Source organism: Leucoraja erinacea, chromosome 34, assembly GCF_028641065.1.
Source record: "Leucoraja erinacea ecotype New England chromosome 34, Leri_hhj_1, whole genome shotgun sequence".
Classification (NCBI taxonomy): domain Eukaryota; kingdom Metazoa; phylum Chordata; class Chondrichthyes; order Rajiformes; family Rajidae; genus Leucoraja; species Leucoraja erinaceus.
The window spans coordinates 9112231-9135659 of NC_073410.1; the positions used below are offsets into that span (position 1 = coordinate 9112231).

General features: G+C 39.4%; 1 protein-coding gene across 6 annotated transcripts in view; it reads right to left on the reverse strand.

Moving 5' to 3' along the window:
- Positions 1-2430: 2430 nt before the first annotated feature.
- The window catches only part of LOC129712978 (inactive ubiquitin carboxyl-terminal hydrolase 54-like), an 83591-nt gene continuing 62592 nt past the window's right edge, over positions 2431-23429 (reverse strand). For 4 of the 6 annotated variants that reach the window (XM_055661806.1, XM_055661803.1, XM_055661804.1 and 1 more), the window contains 8 exons: positions 16015-16188; positions 13981-14100; positions 12960-13125; positions 10811-12303; positions 8783-8901; positions 6936-7076; positions 6596-6791; positions 2431-5171 (listed from right to left, as the gene is read on the reverse strand). In XM_055661806.1, the coding sequence (XP_055517781.1) occupies positions 4465-5171; positions 6596-6791; positions 6936-7076; positions 8783-8901; positions 10811-12303; positions 12960-13125; positions 13981-14100; positions 16015-16188 (3116 nt within the window). In that variant the 3' untranslated portion in view covers positions 2431-4464. Of the gene's footprint in view, positions 5172-6595; positions 6792-6935; positions 7077-8782; positions 8902-10810; positions 12304-12959; positions 13126-13980; positions 14101-16014; positions 16189-23429 lie in introns of those variants that run through there. The other 2 variants (XM_055661808.1, XM_055661809.1) reach the window with 2 other exon arrangements.

Consider the following 23429-nt stretch of genomic DNA (forward strand, 5'->3'; position numbering starts at 1 on the left):
CTCCGTCTACGCCGCATCTGCACCCAGGATGAGGTGTTCCAAACCAGGGCATCGGAGCGTCCTCATTCTTTAGGGAACGGGGGTTCCCCTCTTCGACTATAGATGACGCTCTCACCAGGGTCTCCTCTATATTCCGTAGCTCCATTTTCACACCCCATTCCCCCCCACTCGTAACAAGGACAGTCCCCCTTGTCCTCACCTTCCACCCTACCAGCCGTCGCATAAAACACATAATCCTCCGACATTTTCGGCACCTCCAATTGGTTCCCACCACTGGCCCCATCTCCTCTCCTTTCTGCTTTCCGCAGAGACCGTTCCCTGGTCAATTTGTCCCTTCCCACCCAAACCACCCCCTTCCCTTGTACTTTCCCTTGCAACTGCAGGAAATGCTACACTTGTCGCTTTACCTCCCCCCTCGACTCCATCCAAGGACACAAGCAGCCTTTCCAGGTGAGGCAGAGGTTCACCTGCACCTCCTCCAACCTCATCATTTGCATCCGCTGTTCCAGGTGTAAACTGCTCTACATTGGTGAGGCTTGGCAATCGCTTCGCCCAACAGCTCCGCTCAGTTCGCAATAATAAAACTGATCTCCCGGTGGCTCAGCACTCCAACTCCCCCTCCCATTCCGAATCTGACCTTTCTGTCCTGGGCATCCTCCAGGGCCAGAGTGAGTTCCACCACAAATTGGAGGTGTAGCAACCTCATATTTTGCTTGGGTAGTTTACACCCCAGCAGTATGAACATTGACTTCTCCAATTTCAGGTAGTCCTTGCTTTCTCCTTCCTTCCCCTCCCCTTCCCAGCTCTCCCACAGCCTATGCCTCTTCCTTTCTTTTTCCTTCCCGCCCCCCCCAGCATTTGTGTACCATCAGATTCAATAATCTGTTTCAGCAGGTCTAGTTGAGAAAAATATTGACTAGGAAATTTAGCAAACGCCCTCTGCTTCTTTGATAGTATGTCATCTGATTTTTCAGGTACCACTCAGCCATTCCGAAAGACCACATCAAAGTTAATCCGGCATGCTCTCTGCCATTAGATGTCAGCCTAGTTCTTGCCAATCATCTTAAGTTGAAACAGTTGAGCCACAACTGAGATCTCAAAATATTGTGTATGCTAATTACATTTACAACAGTTTTTCCCTCAATAGTTTATTGTGAACAGATTTAAAGTGCAGATAATGAAGTCTAGGTATTTCTTATTTTAATAGGCCAATAAAAAAGAAACATCAAATGTCTAAAGAGAGGGGGGGGGGGAAATGTAGCCCTGCTATATATCTGTTAATTAAATGGAAATTAAGGTAGTTAAACATGCACCTCTCTCCCCAACCTGCTGAATTGAGCCCAACACATTTCAATGAGGAGCTTTGCTGAAACTTCTTGCAGATTAGTTACCATACATTTGCATGCCAAATCACCCCACCTAACATGATATTGATTATAAATGTGGCAAGCAGCCCTGAAACTTTGTTCTTTGACCTAAGCAATGCGTGACACAGGATCACAAGTTGTGTGAAACACGCTCATGTATGTTTTAAGATTAATTAAAAAATTGAACTCTGAATTTTGCTAAGTGGTTAAACAATTCATTTGTGGCATTGTTCCAATTTGCATCTTGGCCAATTTCCCCTCGTTTATATACCTCTCTTTTAATTTATATTTTTTGAGCACCTAGGTATACTGACAAGACCAGAATTTGCCTGTTCCCTTCACCTTTGAAATGTGCGTGTTGCTAGGCCATTTCAAAGCGTGCTCAATATTGGTAGGGCTGGAGGCATTTCAGGCCACACGGGTAAGGACAGCACATTTCTTCCCCTGACGTTGGTAAAGCACATAACTATTTCCGATAAGCTGATAGTTTTGTGATCATATAGTTTTGTGATCAGCATTATCAAAATTCCACAACAACCATGGTTGATTTGAATTCAAGGCTATGGATTATTAGTGAGATAACTTAATTGTCACGCCACAACTATTAATTGACCAATCCTGTGGGCTTCCAACTATTCTAAACGTATCGATCAGAATCATTGTAGTTCTAAAGGAGAACTGTGTTCTCTGAGCTGAAACGTAAACCAAGGCCGTGTCGGTGCTTAAATACCATGAAAAATATTTCCTCAGAATACTAAGGTTTTTTTGCAGTATCCTGGCTTACATTTGGATGTCAATTGACTCACTGATGACAATCGAACTGGTCATTCACCTAGTCCTAGTTGCGTGCAAATACTTGCCATCTTGCTCTGTGTAACAAGTGACTGCACTTTGAATGTGAAGAATGTTTGAGATCTTTATAAATGAAAGACAACTTTTTTTCTACTTGATCAGTGCAGTTCATCAATAAGCCCTCTTCACCGATCTCAATTCACAAAAGGGAAGGAGAAAAATGTTTTAACCTTTGGCACATTATCAGGATTAGATCAATGACTAGCATAAGCACATTTGGATACTTTATTGCAAAAATATGAGTTGCATTTCCTAGCACTGCAATTAAATACCAATTGGTACATACATTTTCCAGTTCACATTTCATCGGCTGTAATAGCTGTACACATTTTAACAAGAATACATTAGCAATAATATCAAGCATTCTAAGCAGACAAGTATGAAAGTACAGTAAAAATCTGTAAACCATTTTCTGCAATAAATTCTTCAACTCCACAAATGTACACCCGTAACTTTTAAATTCAGTAATCTTTACAAGATATACACAAGGGTGTGAACAGCAGAAAATAACTTTCCTCTCACCGGTGGAACAGTTACTTCCATGTAACAGCAGACATTACAACAGCTTATATTAAGCATTGACTGCTGACACTTCACATAGATCTTTAGCAGTTTGGAAAATTGGCAAGGCTTTACAAACTTCCGCAAAGCAGTATAATGCACATCATAAAAATAATAGATGAATAAGAGGAAATTGAAGGCAAGCTCCTCTGGGTCCAGCAGATTATTTTGGGCTGGAACCCGTTGAATATGGCCGTCTCATTGCCTTCTAACTTCCTGCTAATTATCCGATCTTCATACATCCAATCTCCTTTTCCACTATTTGTCACATCATCACACTCAAGCTCAATGTCCGAGAACACACACACTTCAATAATTACATTTAACCTCCATCCTTCATTATTCTGAGTGTACAGCAGCATCTTATCCCTGGTGGCCCTCTGTGAAACAATATCCATACCCTAACATTAGATCCAAAATCAAATAGAGTTTCTATTATATACATTTCCACAAGACAGTGAATGTCAATGCGTTTTTGCTCTTACATGAGTGTTACAAAAATAAAAACTTGTTCACAATTGGCAAGAAACCAAGTACGCAACCAAACAAATTAGGATTGCATTAAAGCTGGACAGAAAGCTGAATTTGCACACTGGTTGATCATTTAATACACTTCGAGTTCCAACATCTGAGATTCCTGCATGTGAAGTTGATCAGTTGCTGCAGAAATACACACTGAAAGAACAACAGGGTTCAGATTCTACAGAACCTTGCTGATCCACCCAATTCCACGCTCCATTATTTGTAAAACCAGTAACCTAACAAATCAAATTTGCAAAACACCTTGGATAAATTAGAAAGAAAATGTAGATGAAAACATTAAACATCCATCGCCAGTACAGATGCTGGAGATACACAGTAGATCAGGCCACATCCAGTACGACGCTGGAGATACACAGTAGATCAGACCACATCCAGTAAGTGGGAAACAAGAGTTAACAATTCAGACTGATGACCTAAATGTTACCCATTTTCTCTTCCCAGGTACTGCCTGACCTGGTGAGTATTTCTAGCATCCGGTATTTTTATTTTAAACATCCGGTAGCTAGATTTAAACTTTTAATATCATTTTTTTGAGGTTGAAACCATCAAGCCCTACATAGATTTTGAGGTTTATGTTAAGAAACATCACAAAGGTGGTCCTTGTACTTATTTTAATACAAAATATTTCAACAATTAATTTTAATTTTAATTGGGCAAATTAAATTGTGTACTGCAAAATTTCTGGTACAACTTAACAACATGTAAACTATAAAATGCATTCAGATCATTCTACTGTAGTAGAGATGTTTCACATTTTACCTCAATGTAATGATCCAAATTATCAGTGTCTAGAGACTACTTGGTCAGATTACATTGCAGAATTGCAATAGTTATGTACATCTGCAGGATAGCAGTGCAGTTGCTACATCCAGCATCAGAACTTCAAACTTAATTTCTAAATAATAACCAAATATTTTTTATTTTATAATTTAAATAATTCTATCTCAAGCCTTCATCAGTTTTCATTTATACTAATCATTAAACGCACTATCAATTCTCAATATCACAGCTGATAAGTGATAACTTTTACAGAGTTACTATACATTCAGTTAGTAGCAATATCAGTTTTTAGTCCCAGCATTAGTCTACTTTAAGATAATTGCCGCGAAACCCATCATTGGTTTTGGCCTGATCACCAAGGTCAGTGTCGTTGTTTAAATCGTGCCATATACTGACTGCAGTTCTGGCAGTAGACCTCACCAGCATCTGTGAGAACCAGCTGGCATAGAGCACACGGGCAACCTCTGGTGGCAGGTCGTGAAGTAGTCTGTTCAGCTAATGGCCTCCTTGAATACACACCAGTACCATTGGTCCTTGCAACAGTTCTGCTGGGCAAACACCTCCTATCACTGTGCTGAGACTGGGTGTAAACTGTCTTCCTCCAATCCTCATCAGGAGGTACATCAAGACGAAGAGGACCTGAAACAGTGGACCGTGAAGACTTAAAGCAAGATTTCTGAGGTTCCAAAGTATTTGTCATGAAGTTGCCTTTTGGAGAAGTATTCTGGCCAATGCCATGCCTCAATCTGTAATTCCCAGGAAAAGTGTCAAAACTATCAGGCACCTCAGGTGTGGTTTGATATGGTGACCTGCTCAGTGTTGCCATGCTTGGTGGATCTTTGCAAAGTTGTTCGACCTTTGCCTTATCAGGAAGAACTGCTTGAGTAATTCTCTGCTTGATTATGTTTGCAACATTAATCTGGTCTTTCCTGATGGGTCTCTGTCCTAAGGTTATTCTCTTCTCCGAGCGTGGCAAAGTACCATAGTTCACTGCAACACTCTGGTAGTTTTCGTGGTTGAGAGCTTCACCCCGGTCAAACACAGCCAGTAGTTTTTCGATGTTCTTGTCTATTTTCCACAAAAAACGTGTAAATTAAGATCATTATATTGATCAGATCAAAACAGCAATAACAACATTCTACTCCAATTCTTCAGACTAATCCTTCAGTCATTTACCATAACTAATAGAGACCTTGATGAAATAAATACCATTTGCACTGATGGGCTGAAGTGCACACGTTCCAATGCAAGGAGTGTTATGGGTAAGGGAGATGAATTTAGACCCTGGATTAGTGCATGGAATTGTGATATTCTGGCCTTTGCCCAGTTACTATATTTCAGACATGACTTAGGAGATAAAAGAGGAACCAAAGAGAATGTCACACTGAAGAACTCATCCACTGAGGCAGTATAGTAAGTCATGTTGCATCTTTATAAAACTTTGGTTTGAACACATTTGGTGTATTGCATGCAGTTCTAGTTTTCCCATTAAAGGAAGGATGTGGAGGCTTTGAAAAGGGTGTAAAAGAGTGCACCAGGGTATCGCCTGGACTAGAGAGTATTCGCTACAATGAGAGGATGAAGAAATCTGGATTATTTTCAAAAGGGTATCAACAACTAAGGGGAGCTAAGAGGAGATGTGATAGAATTTCATAAAATTATGAGAAACATAGATGGGGTAAAAATATCAAACACTGGAATGCAAATGTTTAAGATGGGGGGGGGGGGAGAGAGTTTAAAAGACATATGCAGGGCAAGTTTTTTGTTACACAGAAATTGGAAGGTGCCTGGAACACAGTACCAGGGCGGGTGCTGGAAGCAGTCATGATAATGATGTTTAAAAGGCATATGAACATGCAGGGAAGAGAGGCATATGGATCACAGGCAGGCAGATAGGGTTAGTTTTAGTTGGCTTCTTTGGTGGCAACAGACATTCTGAGATGAAGGGCCTATTAGTGCTTTCTGTTCTATGTTCTACATGGCTGTCCTAGCCAATCAATTGCTGAAATAATATCAGATCACAGGAATCACCACAGAATTTCCAACTGAACCCAGAACCTGTGAGGCAGCAACGCTAACTGTAGAGCCACTTTGCTGCCCTGTGTGCTGCAATACTGCAGTCATTCATGATCCATTGGATTTAATCCACAGCAAGACTGCATGTGTGTTTCTAGCTATTTAAATATTTTGAATCTTACTACAGAATAAAAATAAATGGCACAAACATGTCAGAAATTATACAATTTTCCGATTTATTGGCATATGCTGAATGCCAGCAAATGATCAAACAAATCTTATGTTGCAAACTACATGCGCGAATAGCACGGTGAACAGTTTAAACACATCCTAATTGATATCTTAATACTGATATATATGTGAAATAGTACCATATGAAATTAGCACTAGCTAGACAAGGGCTTTATAGACAAACGTTTGGACAAATGTACACTGAAAAAGACGTAAATTATAGTATTTTGTGCAAGCAGGATTACCTGAAGCTCTGTTTGCATCACCAGACATGTTGGGCTGAAGTGGATCAAACGAGAGGTGTTGTGGTAGGAAGGGATGATGTTGAGGGTAGGAGGCTAACACAAGAGGATCAGGGGAGGGGCCTTTGGTCGCAGTCAATGAAGAGGAACTGACTGATCTGTTTTGAGGCTCCACTTGTTTTCTCACATTTGTTGTTTCCTTCCAACATAAGCGAACAATGACAAAATGAAAAAACATTTCATGGAGACAAAGGAAATAAACTGCTTAAAATGTATTCAATTCACTCAAGGCCAATTCAGACAGCCATTTTATGCCTTTGTTGCCGCAGGATGTTTTACTTACGATACTGTGAGGAATAACCACAGGATTCTCTCTGTGGGCGAGGATGGTTCCACTCAGGCTGCGAGCAATACGACGGAAATTCTCTGCACTGTAACTGTCATTTTCCAAGTTTTCTCTTGGAGAAAACTCATTGAAATGCACCTTATAAAATGAGATGTACACATAAATACATTTTAAAGTAAAAAATGGAGAACAGTTTAGGAAAAGTTCTAAAATCTGTTAACTCATGCCCTAATTAATTTGACTAGCTGCTTCCCAATGATACAAATGCATACATATTCTTCACTTGGACTCATTTCCCTTCAACGTCAATGGCTATTTCTCGAGCAGCCTTAAAATGCATTCATTAGAAACAGCTTTATTTCCAATTTATTCATGAGAGTTCATTGACCTGAAGCATTAAATCTGTTTATCTCTCCACAGATGCAGCTTGATTTGCTGAGTATTTTCAAGTCAACTCAAGTCAAGACAGTTTATTGTCATGTGCCCCAGATAGGACAATGAAATTCTTGCTTGCTGCAGCACAACAAAATATTGTGAGCAAAAATAAAGAACAGTTCAGCTCCATAAATGCTGCTGCACCCAATGAGTTTCTCCAGCACTTTTGTCTACCTTCGATTTTCCAGCATCTGCAGTTCCTTCTTAAACAGTTCAGTTCAATATACACATAAATAAGCAGATATTTACTAGAATGTTGCCTGGGTTTCAGCAACTAAGTTACAGAGAAAGGTTGAACAAGTTAGGTCTTTATTCTTTGGAGCGCAGAAGGTTAAGGGGGGACTTGATAGAGGTCTTTAAAATGATGAGAGGGATAGACAGAGTTGACGTGGATAAGCTTTTCCCACTGAGAGTAGGGAAGATTCAAACAAGAGGACATGACTTGAGAATTAAGGGACTGAAGTTTAGGGGTAACATGAGGGGGAACTTCTTTACTCAGAGAGTGGTAGCTGTGTGGAATGAGCTTCCAGTGAAGGTGGTGGAGGCAGGTTCGATTTAATCATTTAAAAATAAATTGGATAGTTATATGGACGGGGAAGGAATAGAGGGTTATGGTCTGAGTGCAGGTAGATGGGACTAGGGGAGAATGCGTGTTCGGCACGGACTAGAAGGGCCGAGATGGCCTGTTTCCGTGCTGTAATTGTTATATGGTTATATAAAGTGCAAAAGGCTGTTACAGTTCAGAGTCAGTTTGTTGGCGAGTTTAATAGCCTGATGGCTGTGGGGAAGGAGCTGTTCCTGAACCTGGATGTAACAGATTTCAGGCTCCTGTACATTTCTGCCCGATGGTAGCGGAGAGATGAGTGCGAAGCCAGGATGGTGTGGGTCCTTGATGATGTTGGCTGCCTTTTTGAGGCAGCAACTGCAATAGATCCCTTCGATGGTGGGGAGGTCAGAGCCGATGATGGACTGGGCAGTGGTTACAACTTTCTGCATCTTTTTCAGCTCCTGGGAGCTTAAGTTGCCAAACCAAGCCACGATGCAACCATTTATATTTCATTTGGATTATTCCACAGATTCTTCACGAGAAGATTGGCACAGTGTTTTAATTTGCCCGACAGAAGAATCATTTTGATAAATCAAACGTTCTCTCAAAAGATCAAGATATATCTTTCAAAATGGTAACCGAAGACTTTAAGCTGTTAGATATGCACAATTTACCCTAATACACTATTTATTCGCACCATTAAACATGAACAGCCTGAGAGAAAGCAACAATTTAACATAAATAGTTGAACCTAGCACATTGCATCATATTTAAAAGCAGATTAAACTTCAATTCAATTCAGAATGAAATTTATAACAAGTAAGGAACAATACGTGCCGTGTCTTACAAAGCTATCACGTACCTTTGTGCTCACTGGTACAGCTGCTCGATAAGCACTGCGCTCAATCTCTGCAGTCGGAGTCTTTGATCGCCCTCTTTCAGGCGGAGAGAAGTGTTTTCTTGTAGCGTTTTGTGCAGAAACTATTGGCACACACATCAGAAATATTAACATTTCCTTTATTTAAAGTATCCAAGTGTAGTTAGATTATTGATTTTAAATAAATTGGCCTCCAAAGGATGATCTACTATGTCATAAAACACATACAACTTCATTATGAAAGCACTGCATCCCCTAAACACTGCTGAAACATCAAAAAAAGGTCCCAGATATTTCAACGGTGGTCCTAGATCCTCTGTTAATTGTGCTCTTTTCTAGTGTTCCTCAACAAGAGGTCTGTGGACTAATGTCAGTCTGTAACATCAATGTTTGCCAGTCTATGTGAAATTAGATAAAAAGATAAATAAATGCAATAGTAATGTCAGAGATAGGGTTGGAAATGTGGACAGGTGTGCATCCACAGCTGGGGATTGGCAACATGTGTCATGTATGCAGTTAAGATCTGGAGGTAGAGGTAACAGGGAGTATGACTGGGAAGGATGGTGATAATCCAGGAAAGAAGCAGTGTGCAACTTGCAGCTGCAGTAGAAATTGTTTTATGTGGGCCAAGGAACAGTTCAAGCTCATACGATCACCAAACTTCTTCATTCTACTCTGCAATTTTTATTAAGCTATTCGAGATTATAAATTGCTGTACTCGATTCATTCCACTGAAGCAATGGTTATTTCATCCCCTTTACCAAGATGTACATGTTATACGTTACATAATACAACCTTTCTATAAACTCAAGGACAACCAACCAACTGGAAATCAAGCAGAAATAAATTCAAACTAAACTAAAGGTGGCATTATGTGTTAAAGATAGAAGTAGAGAGAAAAAAACAACAAAAATTGCAAAAAGTCGTAAACTACATATTCAGGGAATCTGGAATAATGACAAAATACTGGAAATGCGTAGAAAGTCAATCTGCAGCTGTGAAGGAAGTACCATTAACTGTTTCACCCTTCATATGTGCGGATTGGCTAGGTACTTTAAGGATGTACTGTTCATGTTCGTAACTGATAGGAAGAGAATCCGGCCCATCAAGTCTACTCTGCCATTCAACCGCTGTTTTTATCTTACAAACATTACCAACATAATGCACATGGTAAGGTATGTACATGTTAATGAATAATGTCATCAAGGGTTAAGATACAGCTGAAGGTGATCAAAGGTCAACCCTCAGGGATTCCAAAATACCAGTTCAAAGACAGGAACGGTCACCTTTGCAAGATGGTGTATTACAATCAATAGGAAAATAATTGAAGATATGAGAAAAGAACAGTGATCCAAAGGCAATGATCGAAGGAGATATGCCTGGGCATTTATTGAAAATAGAGACTGACTAGGTTGCACAAGTGATTAATTGTGCTCATGGTCAAAATGGCATTGCTGATCATTGCTAAAACTGAATCAGGTATAAAAAGGGGATATGGATTTGGGTAGTGGCAACGTGTTCAGCAACTTGAGGCAAAAGAGTTTAAAAATGAAACAGTAGTTTGCAAGAAAACAAGGTGGCCTTTGTGTTTGCTAGAAGTGCATATTGATAGCAGTTCATGCTACACAGGGTGGAAATAATAGGGGCCAGGAAGTAGAACGATGGTCAAACTAAATGTGGAGAATAAAAATCAAGAATTTTTCTTCTTTACCACAGTCAAGATCTATTTGAACGATTTGCAAACTCACCAAAATAGTGAAGCAGACAGGAGGATACCTAGTAATAATGAGATTTAATTATTAATCCAAATCTTACTGTAATTTAGAAAAATAATAGATCTTTCCTTCGTGCCTTCTCAGAAAACAAATTCTCAGATCCTACACGAGACTTTGAATGCTTGGGTAATTGGTCATTAGCTACTGAATACCATAAACAGTACATCCAAACTCATGTCCCACTTTCCATAAAATATGCAGCAATATTTTTTGTTCACTACATGTTGCATCTTCTCACCTGGTTTAACGCTACTTTGCCTGGTGACTTTCTCGGCCAATTGTCTACCTGGTAAGTATCTCCTATTATCCGAAGCTTGCAGACTTGCTTGATAGAGGGATTCCAGCTCTGAAAACTCCAGCTGTATGTCCTGATCTTTAGCATTAATCAGCTGCATGTGTTGCCCATGACCATGCGTGTTACTTTCTTGGCTGGGCTGTTTACTATGCAGGTGTTGCTGTTCACTGTTTCGGCAATCTGACCGAGGCACATAATGTTTTCTTATATCATCAATCCAGTGGTCTACAGGTACAGGAGAACTTGTGGAATGTTCATGCTGCTGTCTAATCGAACCAGAGTTGTTGTTTAAACAGGTGTCTCCGAAAAGTGACTGGACAATACGTTGGTATTTTTGATCACATGTATCATCTGTTGGAGGGTCAGATAGAAAATCTGATGCACCAGAATGGCAGCTCAGATCTCTTGCAACAGTATTTGTCTTTGGTCTGTATGAAGGTACTGGTAGAGGAGCAGGTGCCTCAGTTTTACAATCTAATGGTGCATCTGAAACCTGGGAAGAATACAAGCTGTCAATAGGCCACTTTTCACTGTCCAACTGATCCTTGCTCTGAAGAAACGCTACCTGTTGATTATTATTCAGAGGTAGCTGCAATACTTCCTGATCCATTTTCTTTGGCCGAGAATTGGAATGCACTCTTTTGTAATTAACATCTTCATTTCCCTGGCCCAGCGTTGCATTTAATCTTTGAATCTGTGCTGTTGTTGACTGTACATTACCCATATCAACTGTTGTCTTGATCTTTGGTGAATGGGTACCTTCAATCTTTGAGTTGAACTCCAAATTCAAAATTGCTTCAGGAGTAGAAGGTTGGTCAGAGGTCCACTTCAAGTTCGTGGACGACAAAGTTGTAGATGGAGATATACTGGTATCAGTCGTGTTCAATTCAAGTTGCCTTGAATTGAAATACAGAGAATGAGGCTTGATCTTTGGATACAAATCTATTTCATCTCTTGGTGTCAACACCTGACAGTGGGGAGACGGTGAGGAAAATGTGTGACTTATGTCTCCATATTCAGAAGTAAGCAAAGGCAAGGAGCCATGTTTGTTCATTTTCAGTTTGTAATTGTGTGGGAAACAGTCCAGTGACTCGTCCACTGGTTCATCATTATTTTTCACCTGACACATGTTCACTGCACCACTTACACATTTCTCCTCCACCTTCTCCCCTTGAACCCAATTGCATTTGCGGAAAGACGGAAGCTCATTGGTATAGCTGGCAGATTGGTTCCATTTTAGTTCAGAAGTCGATGTAGCAAAAGCTTGGCCATGCGATTCGGAGTGAGGGCTGTGTAACTGGGATGCATGTTGGACTTGTAGCTGGTGATGGGAGGCTGGCAGGGCACGGGAAGGTTTGGGCCTGTGGTCTGGCTCACTGATGGGTTCCATTACTCTCTCCGATGCTAACAGTATTTGGACCTGGCCAGCCTGCATACTGAAATAAAGAATGGTGTTACTTCCAAAATTTTATTGTGAATAATTTACAGTGGCCACACACAACACACACACTGCTTGCACATCTCCACCAACAAATACGTTTAATTAAACTGCACATTAAAATCCTATATCAGCATCCAATTTATTTCAAAAAGAGTAATTTTGCAGTAAACCTAAGAAATTGCTGAGGAAAAGCTTAAAATCAATTCTTGTTCAAATTCACGAAGAAATGAAAACTACAGTGGAGTTGTTCACTGTGGAGCCTCCATGCACATTTCAAATTAACATTTGCAAATATTCTGATTAAATGGATTAGAAATTATAACAAACCTCAAAGAAATGGCCTACACCACGCAGCCTTTGTTCAAATCACTTAAAAATATGAATGCACATATGCACAAAATTTTGTTTTATTACAATTTTAGATTCAAAGAAGCAACCTCTTTTAATTCGTACAAGTGCCATAGCACTTCACAGGAGTTCTGCAAATTTCTCTTTTTAAATGGCATCTTGAAAAAATGTTACTGTTGTGGTTTTTGTATATTTTGCTTAACTAAGGCTAACTTTCTATGTCTTATTTCACAGGATGGCTTCCTTTAAGCTCAAACCTAATTCACCTGATATTTTGCCCCCTCTTAATCCTAAGGATACTACCTTTTGCATTCAGTCACAGAGTCCCCAGTTGGTGGGGAGTGGGTGGATGGTTGCATGCTCTCCTGCAGACTTCGAACCTTCTTCATGCAAATATGCAGCTTCTTATCAGCAAGGGCTCTGCTGTGTGTGATGGCACTGCCTTCATGCATAGCAAGTCTTAGTTTAGCTAAAATGCAAAACAGCAGAAAAAAAATGCACACGCAGACTCAAACAACATGCAATTATAAAAGTATGAGAAACTCACAAAATGCTCTGATGCAATGTTAGCGGTGTTTGGAACAGCATTGTTATACTGCTTTAATTACAAAAATGATGGTTGTAAAGAAAATCATCAAAAGTCAGATCAAATGCAAATGAGTCACGTATCTTATTAAGGACACATATGGCTTCACACAGCTGAGCAAAAGCCAAATTAAAGTGAATGTGTGACACAAACATTACTCTTCAGTGAAATTAGGCATGTTCAAAGACATAGAAATGATCAAAAGCATGAAAGAAATGTGAAATGAACTGCTAATTTGTAATACTGAGAATCTGTATTTTCAATGTACCAAACAGCATAAATTTGAACTTATCAGTCAGATTAATTATTGTCAATATATTTTAAGAAAATAAATTAGTTTTGCACCTCCTTGATTTAAACCAAATGAGAAGTTAACATAAAATGTTTCTCATAAAAGAGCATTTTAGGATAAACATTATTTAAATAGCTTTCCATAGTTCTGAACAATTAAAAGAACAAGACTTTACTATGTATATTAAATTTGAAAATCCAGGTACTCAATTATCAATTCAAAACAAAAATTATCCTTAAAGTATTCATGAAATGATTTCAAGACAACTTTTCCACATGTAGATTGTCCAATTGGGAATTTGACATGCACATAAAGGGAAAAAAAGGTATAACTGGTTTAGGTTCCGTTTCTATCCAAGCAAAGAACAGGTTATAGTGGGCAGGATTTCATAACTGGTTAGCACAGCATTTAGTCTGCGAGCAGCAGAGGCAGTTAGGGTTACTTACACACAGCTTCATTGCAGAGATTGAGCGCTGCAGCCAAGTCATCCTTCTGTTCAAGACGGAAAGACTGTTCTAATAGAGAGTCTACCTCCTGCAATGATCTCTCAAACTTGTCAGTCTTCCCTGCAGAGGCAACAGCAGGTTTTTTTTTTTGCACATGCACTAAATTAAACATTTATTAAAATGCAATATCAAAACTTAACACTGGCAAAAATTTATTAAGAACTAATTCTTTCAAACTAAATGTTTTGCTTTGAACATTTATAAATTCATTTTTTTTATAGCTTTGAGGGCCTTAAAAGTTTCAAGCTGCAGTGCTTACCTGGTGAGAGACATTTATAATCACATTCCAATCTATCTTTCCCACACCAAAGTACAATTAAATTCAGACCCAGACCCTTGTTTATGAAGCCTTAAAAGGACAGGCGATGTTAACTGAGTAAACCATTATGTGGTTTAATGACCTCTTATTTGCAAAATTAGAAAGTCACAAGATCCGTAAGGAAACATCAGAGATCTGCTCCCTCTTGCAATCCAGGATAATACATTTAATTGAAGTGGAGACAAAGGGACCAATTCTATCTTTGCACTTTTGGAGTAATAACCAGAGCAATAATGCAGCAGAATCTTAACAATGCATGGTCCAGAAAATAATTAGTGCTGGATGGGTGGATCACACCTCACTAAAAACACACCAACTCCAATCCTGCAATATGCACAGCTTTGCATTATTCACTAGCTGTAACATTGAAATAGCTCTACCAACACAGAAACTGAAAAACACCAATGTGTTATGCAGTGACAACCAGATCAAATCCACTATAGGGCCAATTTGGGGAGATTTGGAAGTGGTTGAAAATGAGGAAAATTAAAAAATGGATTTATGTTAAAACGACATCTCATTCTAATTTAATCAATGCAATTAAAGTATGACTAACTGCAATAAACCAATAAGCCAGGGGAAATAGTAGAGGCAGTACAGTTACGTTTAAAAAACATTTGGATAGGCAGATGGATAGGAAATGTTCAGAGGGATATGGGCCAAAGACAGACTAATGGGATTAACATAGATAGGCATAATTGTCAATATGGACAAGAAAGGCCAAAAGGTTTGGTTCCATGCTGTATAACTCTATGAATCTGTGAACATGAGTAAATTTACTTTTGTAATAGTTTGAATGAAGCTAAGATAAAATTGCCTTGATTACGGAGAGATTTCGCCAATTCCAAAACAAAACTTCTAATGTGTATAGACATAACCTTTGTAAAGCATCAAACTACATTACACTGACAAATGAAGCAGTCCTGTTCACCAATGTCCTTTATATAGATTGATATTTTTCCAACTTGCAGGTATCTTATAACCACAAACTTTGATGGGGAGCACACAGATGGAAATATACAAGTTATTTCTCTGTGTTTCCTTTTAGCCATATTGGTGGATTTTGTTTTGCAAGCCAGTCATTCATATTTCAAAGCAAAACGGGTATTTATTGAGCAACGGAAGCCGGCTGCAAAGGTCTGTTATGTTGATTCAAGCTGAGCAAGCTCTTCTGTGAGGTAGTGCAAATTTGCCTTCCTCTGCTATTGCACACTATCTTTCAGACATTATTCATTTAATCGTTTTGTAGATCACATATTCTGACCAGCCTAGCATAAAGCCAAATTGAGAAACCAGTGGGCATAAATATTATCATTCACACCAATCATTACCAGACTACTCAGCAACAATCCTTGGAGTCTATATGAACTTCTATGATGATGGTACCAAGAATATGGGGAGCACAATATTCTCAAAAGCTCACCAAAATGGAATAGGCAAACACAGGGAACTGCAGAAGTCAACAATTAGGTCAAACGATCTTCCACTTAAAGAGTGGAGACAGTATAAAACTGAAAGGATTGCCGGCATCAGATCTCTACTGTGATAGTTTATTAGAGGCCTAGAGGTTTAGCCATAAATTCATTTCTGTTCATATTAACTTCAAATAAACGTGATATTACAGGTCACACACCAAGTGGCAGGGAAGCACTCACCCTGATTTTGTAGTTCATCCAGGTCCATGAACTTGCTCGGTCGGGGATTAAATACCATTGCTGCTTCCTTATCCCTCAGTTTCTTTCTTCTCAGTTCCTCCTCTTTAGTTCTTCTTTTAATCTCCTCTTCCAACTCATCCAACTCACTTCGCATGGGATTACTGTAATTTTCGTCTAAATGAACAAAATGTCAAATTTGTCATCATTATTATTGTCTCTTCAAATCCGCCAAACTGATTGCTCTTATGACAGCCACCTTCTCCCAGCCCCAGCATTGAGGCTCTAACACTCACTCAGTTTCCAGTGGCAGACCACATTGTGCACATCTTGACAGCAAGCTCCTGAACCAGGCACTCTATTCTGAGCACCGTCAAGGCAAGAGATTGCCAGATGAATAAAGAAAACAATTCAAGTATCTTTTCAAAGCTGCATTGAAAAGTATATCATACCACTGACTCATGGGAAAGCCTGGCAATGAAGAAGGAATGTTTAACAGGAAAAAATAATAGGTCCCTTGATTGGGAGCAAATGGAAGCTGATAAAGAAAAGTAGGAGCATAAACTACCAAACTACTCGCCCAATCTGTCAAAGACAAGCTGCGTGCTTGCTAGTCCTTGGTTCCCACTTGGGCTTCATCAGCCACCTTAGAACTTTCAGAAATGCAGTAGAAGCAAATCATTCTTGACCCAGAGGGATTGCCAATAAAGAAAATTAAATGTGATCTGGACCTCCTTCATTACACTGTGAAATTGAACTACACCTGACCATTTTATTTAGGATTTGGTCTTATTTTGTATAAAGTATCTATGTGCGAGCAGTATCTAACACTGTTTGACTGTTGTATGCTGTTTTTTCATTTCAAAATTCAATTATTTTTTAAGAACAAAAGCAAAATATGCCAATTTTGGAAATTTGAAATAGAAACACAAAATTCTTATTACACCAGGTTAGGCAACATTTATGGAGGGGGAAATTGAGTTAGTGTTTCTTCAATTTAGTGCCCTTCATCAGAAACTCTCCAGAAATAAGATCTCTCATCTAAAACGTAACAATTTGTCTACATGGGTTTCTGCCTGACAGGCAAGGGGTAAATTCAGGCTGCTATTCAGGTTGCCCGACAATTCTGACTAATTCTCACATTCAAAAATACACATGTTTGTAATGCAACCAACTTTACATTAGTAAGGGGGTATTGCTGATGGCATCTCCATTAAATTATTCCATCTCCATTAAATTATTGACTGGAAATCCAAAGGCTTGATGAACAACGAGGAGATGCAAGTTTTAATATCACCATGATAAAGATGAAATTTAAATTGTGAATTAAATAATCTGGAATTTACAAAACAAATCTGACCTCAATAACTGAAACCACCCACATAGTTCAGAAATTGTTAGTTCAGAGTTAGAAAGGCAGCGTTAACAGTCTAGTTTATATGTGACTCTGGACCCAGTGCAATATTGTAGACTTAACTACCCATGACATTTATTTTGCTATAACCACTACGCTTATACAATGTAAGCATAGATCACCCAGCATCCACCTAGGCACCAAAATCAGATACAGCAAAGATGGTTCTAGTCCAGTCGATATTATAAAGTCTTCTTCGAACATCTGGGGACTTGTTTCTAATTTGAGCAGCTGTTCCACGGTCTAGTCAAGCAATGGTTTTGTATCCTAACACTTTCAGAAACTTTCTATACAGTCAACATGCCAACCTCCTCCATTATGTTTGAGGCTTTTGGATAGGCGCATGGATGTGCAGTGAATGGAGGGATATGAATGACATGCAGGCAGGGGAGATTAGTTTAATTTGGTATCATGTTCAGCACATTGTGAACTGAAGGGTCTGTTGTCTTGCCAGAGGTACAACACATCTCAGCTTTCCATCATCTCACACGCCAAGCTTCAGCCAATTCGATTCACTCTACTTGATATCTGAGAGATCCAACGGAACATGAATATCTTAACAGAATTATCCAAAGTTTTCATTGTTTAAATTAATAGATGAACAGCAAAAAGCATTATAAACTCACCAAAATCCAATATTGTGTCTAGACAACAGCAGATCACTAACTAATTTCACCCATCAATAGGCACGGTGCCAAGTTCAAATGTTAAGAGTATGTGGGGATGAACGAACTTGTGTTCTCATCAACTATACCAAGCATTTGTCAAAGACAGCTGCTATACTGCTCTTCCAGGAATACATTAACCATCAGACACTGAAGGTCAATGTTTCTACCATTCAGGGACATGAAAGCTTCCCAAAGTATATACACGGTACAAAACAGAACTGCAACATTCAGTGAGCTCATCGTAACATATTTAGCACTACACTTCAATTTCAATCTTGAATACAGTACATTTCTGAAATATAATTAAATCCAAGATGAGTCTATTTGCCTTTTGAAAAAATTAAAGATATATTGGTGAAATAAATTGTGCCAAATGCTATCCTGATCTAAAATAAACTGAGTTTCGCTCAGAAGGGGCTGTATAAAGAAATACCTGAATTTATAGAGCCCTTCAATTGCTCATTACTCATCGGAACTTTACAGGATTGTTTATATTAATTCATTGCAGTATGATGGAAATATAGCAGCCAATTTCTACCAAGCACAACCCTACAAATAAAAATGCAACAACGGCCAGAGATTTACTGACATTAGTTGAGTGATAATAGTAATTTTAAAAAACTTGAGAGTGCCCTGTTCTTGTTCAGAATTATATCATGAGGTCTTTTAAATCTACTTGAGCAGAATACCCAAACACTTCAACATACGTTTATTGTCATGTATTCAGAGCTTTTTGTTGCATGCTATCCAGTCAGCGTAAAGATTATACATGATTATAACTGAGCCACCAACAGTGCACAGACACAGGATAACGGGAATAATGTTTAGTGCAAGATAAAGTCCCGTAAAGTCCGATTAAAGGTAGCCCGAGGGTCTCCAATGAGATAGATGGTAGCTTAGGACCGCTCTCTAGTTGGTGATAGGATGGTTCAGTTGCCTGATAACAGCTGGGAAGAAACTGTCCCTGAATCTGGTGGTATTCGGATTCACACTTCTGCACCTTTTGCCTGATGGGAGAGGGCAGACGAGGAAGTGTCCGGGGAGAGACTGGTGCTTGATTATGCTGGTGGCCTTGCCGAGGCAACGAGTCAACCACAGTAGCAAATCTGAACTCATTTGTTTCTTTATATGGTCGAGCTGGGAACTGAGACAATGGTCCAGTCTTCAAATCTCTTTCTGTAAACCAATATCTTTCTCTACAGTGGTTTAACATCTTTAGGTAAAATTTCAACAGCTGTCTACAGATCCAGATCTGGAGAGTTGCAGTGTTCAAATGATTTCATTCTTATTTTCAACTTCCAGGTCATGCGAACAAACAGTACAAGTATTAAGTGCACGGTTTGTTCACCAAATATTTGATGAAAGTTGACTTTCATTATAACTGAGGAATTAAATAATGTATCAACATGCAATGTTAAAACCTGTGATCCAAGTGGTCCACACAAAGACAGAGAATCAGAATCAGAATCAGAATCAGAATCAATTTATTTGTCATTTGGACCCCTGGAGGTCCAAACGAAGGTCCAAACGAAATTGGAGGTATCAAATTCCAACTCTGTGATACTCAGTGGCTGAAAAGTGGGCTCAATGAGAGAGGGAGAGAGAGTGGGCTCAATTAGTTCGGGAGAGGTGCCTGCCACAGCAATTTTCCTCCACAAGATGGTGTGAGAGTCTTCTGTTGTGAATTAACGACTTTTAAGCCATGGATAGCGAACAAGTGTTGAACACCAACAAAAGCACCATCTAGAGAACTGGGAAAAGGTGAATAACTAAAGGGCCCATCCCACTTGGATGACATTTGGGCAACATTCAGGGGACAGCCTAAAAAGAGTTTGTCGCGTCGTGGTCGGGTCGTGACGCGCGGTAATGCGTGGTGCTTCCCTGTCGCCCCAGGATTTTGGAATGTTCAAAATCCTGCGGCGACATTTGGTTGTCTCATCATGTCGTGCGCCCTGTCACACGCTGGCGTATGCTGTCCTGTAGGTGACGCCCGGTTAGGGTTAGGGTTAAGGACCACAGATGGGCTGTAAAATATTCTTCCTTCAATGCATGGATTTTAAACATTAATATATTAAAACCGGGCATCACTCGCATGACAGCATACGTCAGTGTGTATGTCGTGCAATTTGACGGTTTTACGGGCGTCAGTCACTGGCGCTCCGCAGTCGCCCAAATATCGCCAAACAGGCCCTTAAGCAAGTCACCATGGCACCAGAATGTTGTTTCTGTTCAGAGACAAGGGAGAATTAGTATAGCTATCTGTGACTGGACTCACCCTGTGTACGATGGGTGAATACAAAATACAGCTTTTATAATAAAAGAGAGAAACTGGTTATTGTTATGGTCAAATCTCAACTTTATAACTCGTGAGAATAAATTGCACTGTTTAATCACAATTTTAGTGTTTAAAGGTCATTTAAAAATGTACACGTAGAGGAAAGGTTTAGAGGAACATGGGCCAAACGCAGATAAATGGAATTAGCTCAGATATACTGTGTAGAAAGGAACTGCCGATGCTGGTTTACATCAAAGATAGACCCAAAATGCTGGTGTAACTCAGCAGATCAGGCAGCATCTTTGGAGAAAAAGGATAGGCGACAAAACGCCACCCACCCTTTTTCTCCAGAGATGCTGTCTGACCTGTTGACTACTCCAACACTTTGTGTCTAGCTTAGATATGCATATTGGTTGGCAGGGACTAGTTGGGGGGAAAAAAGGCCTATTTTGTGCTGTACAACTATGACTTTGTTGCATATTAAAACAAAGTAACAGGATAAATTACATTTTGTTGTGAAAAGGAGAACATCAAAAGGTTGAAGGACATCATGAAGTTGACCAAAACAATTTCCTGAACAATAACTGAAACATCATTGCCTGAAAGCAGCTCCACTAAAACTGATTGTTCTTATGCATGGTGGCTCAATTTGCTTTCCTGTAATCTGGCAATCAAATTAAAGTTAAATATGGGAGTTGGAACCAAATCAAGCAGTCAGTGTCCTGGCAGCAGGACAATTAATTGCACAAATTAAGCAGGAGCATAAAAATCAGGTCAGCTGGATAAATGACATGCATGCATCTTTCGAGCCAGCTGCATTAAATGGAAAACCTTTTTTTTTCAGAATATCTGTGGTGTGTAGGTGTTTAAAGTATTCACAATGGCAATAGTTTATGTTCATATTAATAAGATTCAGATTAATTTCAGTTGGCAACATTCTGCGGATCAACTGCAAAAAAAACACCTTTAAAAAAACACATTTATGAGGCTTAGCAGTGAAAACAGAGAACTGAAACAAAGGTATAATTGAACAAGAAGAAAAATATTATTTTTTGGAGGAGGACTTCACAAAGGATAGTTGCTGTCCTCTGAAATAAATCTTTATTAGCCCAAAGTAAACAGACCTTAATGTCCAGTTACGGAATGTTCAATGTGTTTACTGAATTCAATCCATGGGAGTGTTCCTTAGCAACTACTGGTGATGAGTGTGTATTGGTTTAGCAAGCCATTGCAAGACTGTTGCAGAAAGACTGAAAATCGCTTGCTGCGACAAATAATAAGGGTTGAATAAATAGTAGCTAAATACAAGGTCAGCTGAACGTTGACAGAATTTCAGAATAAAATCGTGTCAGAACCTTCATCTCTCTCTTACGAAGCAGAATAATCGGATTCCTAATCAACATTAAATGTGCATGAAAAAGGACAACCTCATTTAGAATTCTTGCTGTGGGAACGAGTTCGCGTTGGACTAGCACAGAAGATAACCGAAGGTTCAGGTTAAAGTCCACTACATCCACTACACCTATCAAGGCGGCACACTATATACTTTCACCTTAATGTTGCAGATCCAGTAGTGCTCAATACTGACAAAAAATGTGACAAGCAAGTCCCAATCATCAATTTTGCAGTCCAACACAGCAACAATTTGGAGTTTGTTTCTGTCGCATCGGCCCAAGGGCATTTTGACTATTTTAAAGGATTAGATTTAAAAAGGCAAGATATGACTTGATCGTCGGTGGCCCATGGGATAGCTGCAATTAATAATAAACTGCATTGTCATCACGAGTGCTGGAGTTCGTTACCACCTCTGTTGCAGGCCTCCAGTTGCAAGGAAGGTGGCTCGATGCAATGTTCCATTGGATAAACTAGTGGACAAGATACTGAGTTCTGCTACTTCTATGCAAAAATGAATTGACTACAATTACAGGATACCAATTGCTGTACAAGCACAAATATTACAAATAGATTTCCAAACAATTGTTGGACATTAAAAATCCTCCACCAAAACTCAGATGGCATGAATTGATTAAAATATATGCATTCCCATTCTTATCATGTAGCAAACTTTAAAGATAAATTTAATAAAATCATATCTGTTTAATGACAGGTCGCGAAGAAATACTTCAAAGAAAGAATATTATCTTTAAGACATTCAGCTTCCATTTAGATCAGGATATTTTGGTGATACGCCAGCTCAAATTAATTCTACTCTTCTGGCCCCTGGTTAATTCAGGTGAGCGTCAGATGTGACTGCACAAGTTTGACACTGGCCAATCCTTTAAAGTTAATGTAGTATTCCTAATCTGCAGGTGGAACACAGCAGGTCAAGCAGCATCTGTGAGGGGAAAAGAACTGCTGACTTTTCAAGTTGAAACCCTGCATCAGGACTAAGAGTGCAGAGGAAAGATAGGTAATATCAAGGAGAGGGGGAGTGATGAGACAGGAGCCAGTGGGTGATTGTTGGACCAAGGGGGGGGGGGGGGGGAAGGGTGATGGGCCAAACTAGCCAGATAGAGAAGGGTAAAGGGTGGAGTTGGGAGGCAGACAGAGGTGGATGATAGATGCAGGCAGGCAAGTTCTGGGTCTCGCTTTCCAAAATGTACCGAGATCCACATTCTTCTAGCTCTCTGCTGTTGACCAATCACCCACTGGCCTCTGTCTCATCACTCAACTTCTCCACTTTACACTGGCTATCTTCCTTCTCCATACTTAGTTGTCAAAATGTTGACAATTCCTTTCCCCCACAGGTGCTGCTCAACTTGCTGAGTTTCTCCAGGATATTTGTTGCTCCTGATGCCAGAATTTCTTGTGTCTCCATTCCAAAGACATATTATGCATTGTTGAGGTCTTAGAATACTATTTTAAAAGAAAGTTGCATTAGTTTATAAAACCGTTACGTTTTCATCTACATCACAGTTTAAGGATAAGGGGGAAATCTTTTAGGACCGAGATGAGGAAAACATTTTTCACACAGAGAGTGGTGAATCTCTGGTATTCTCTGCCGCAAAAGGTAGTTGAGGCCAGTTCATTGGCTATATTTAAGAGGGAGTTAGATGTGGCC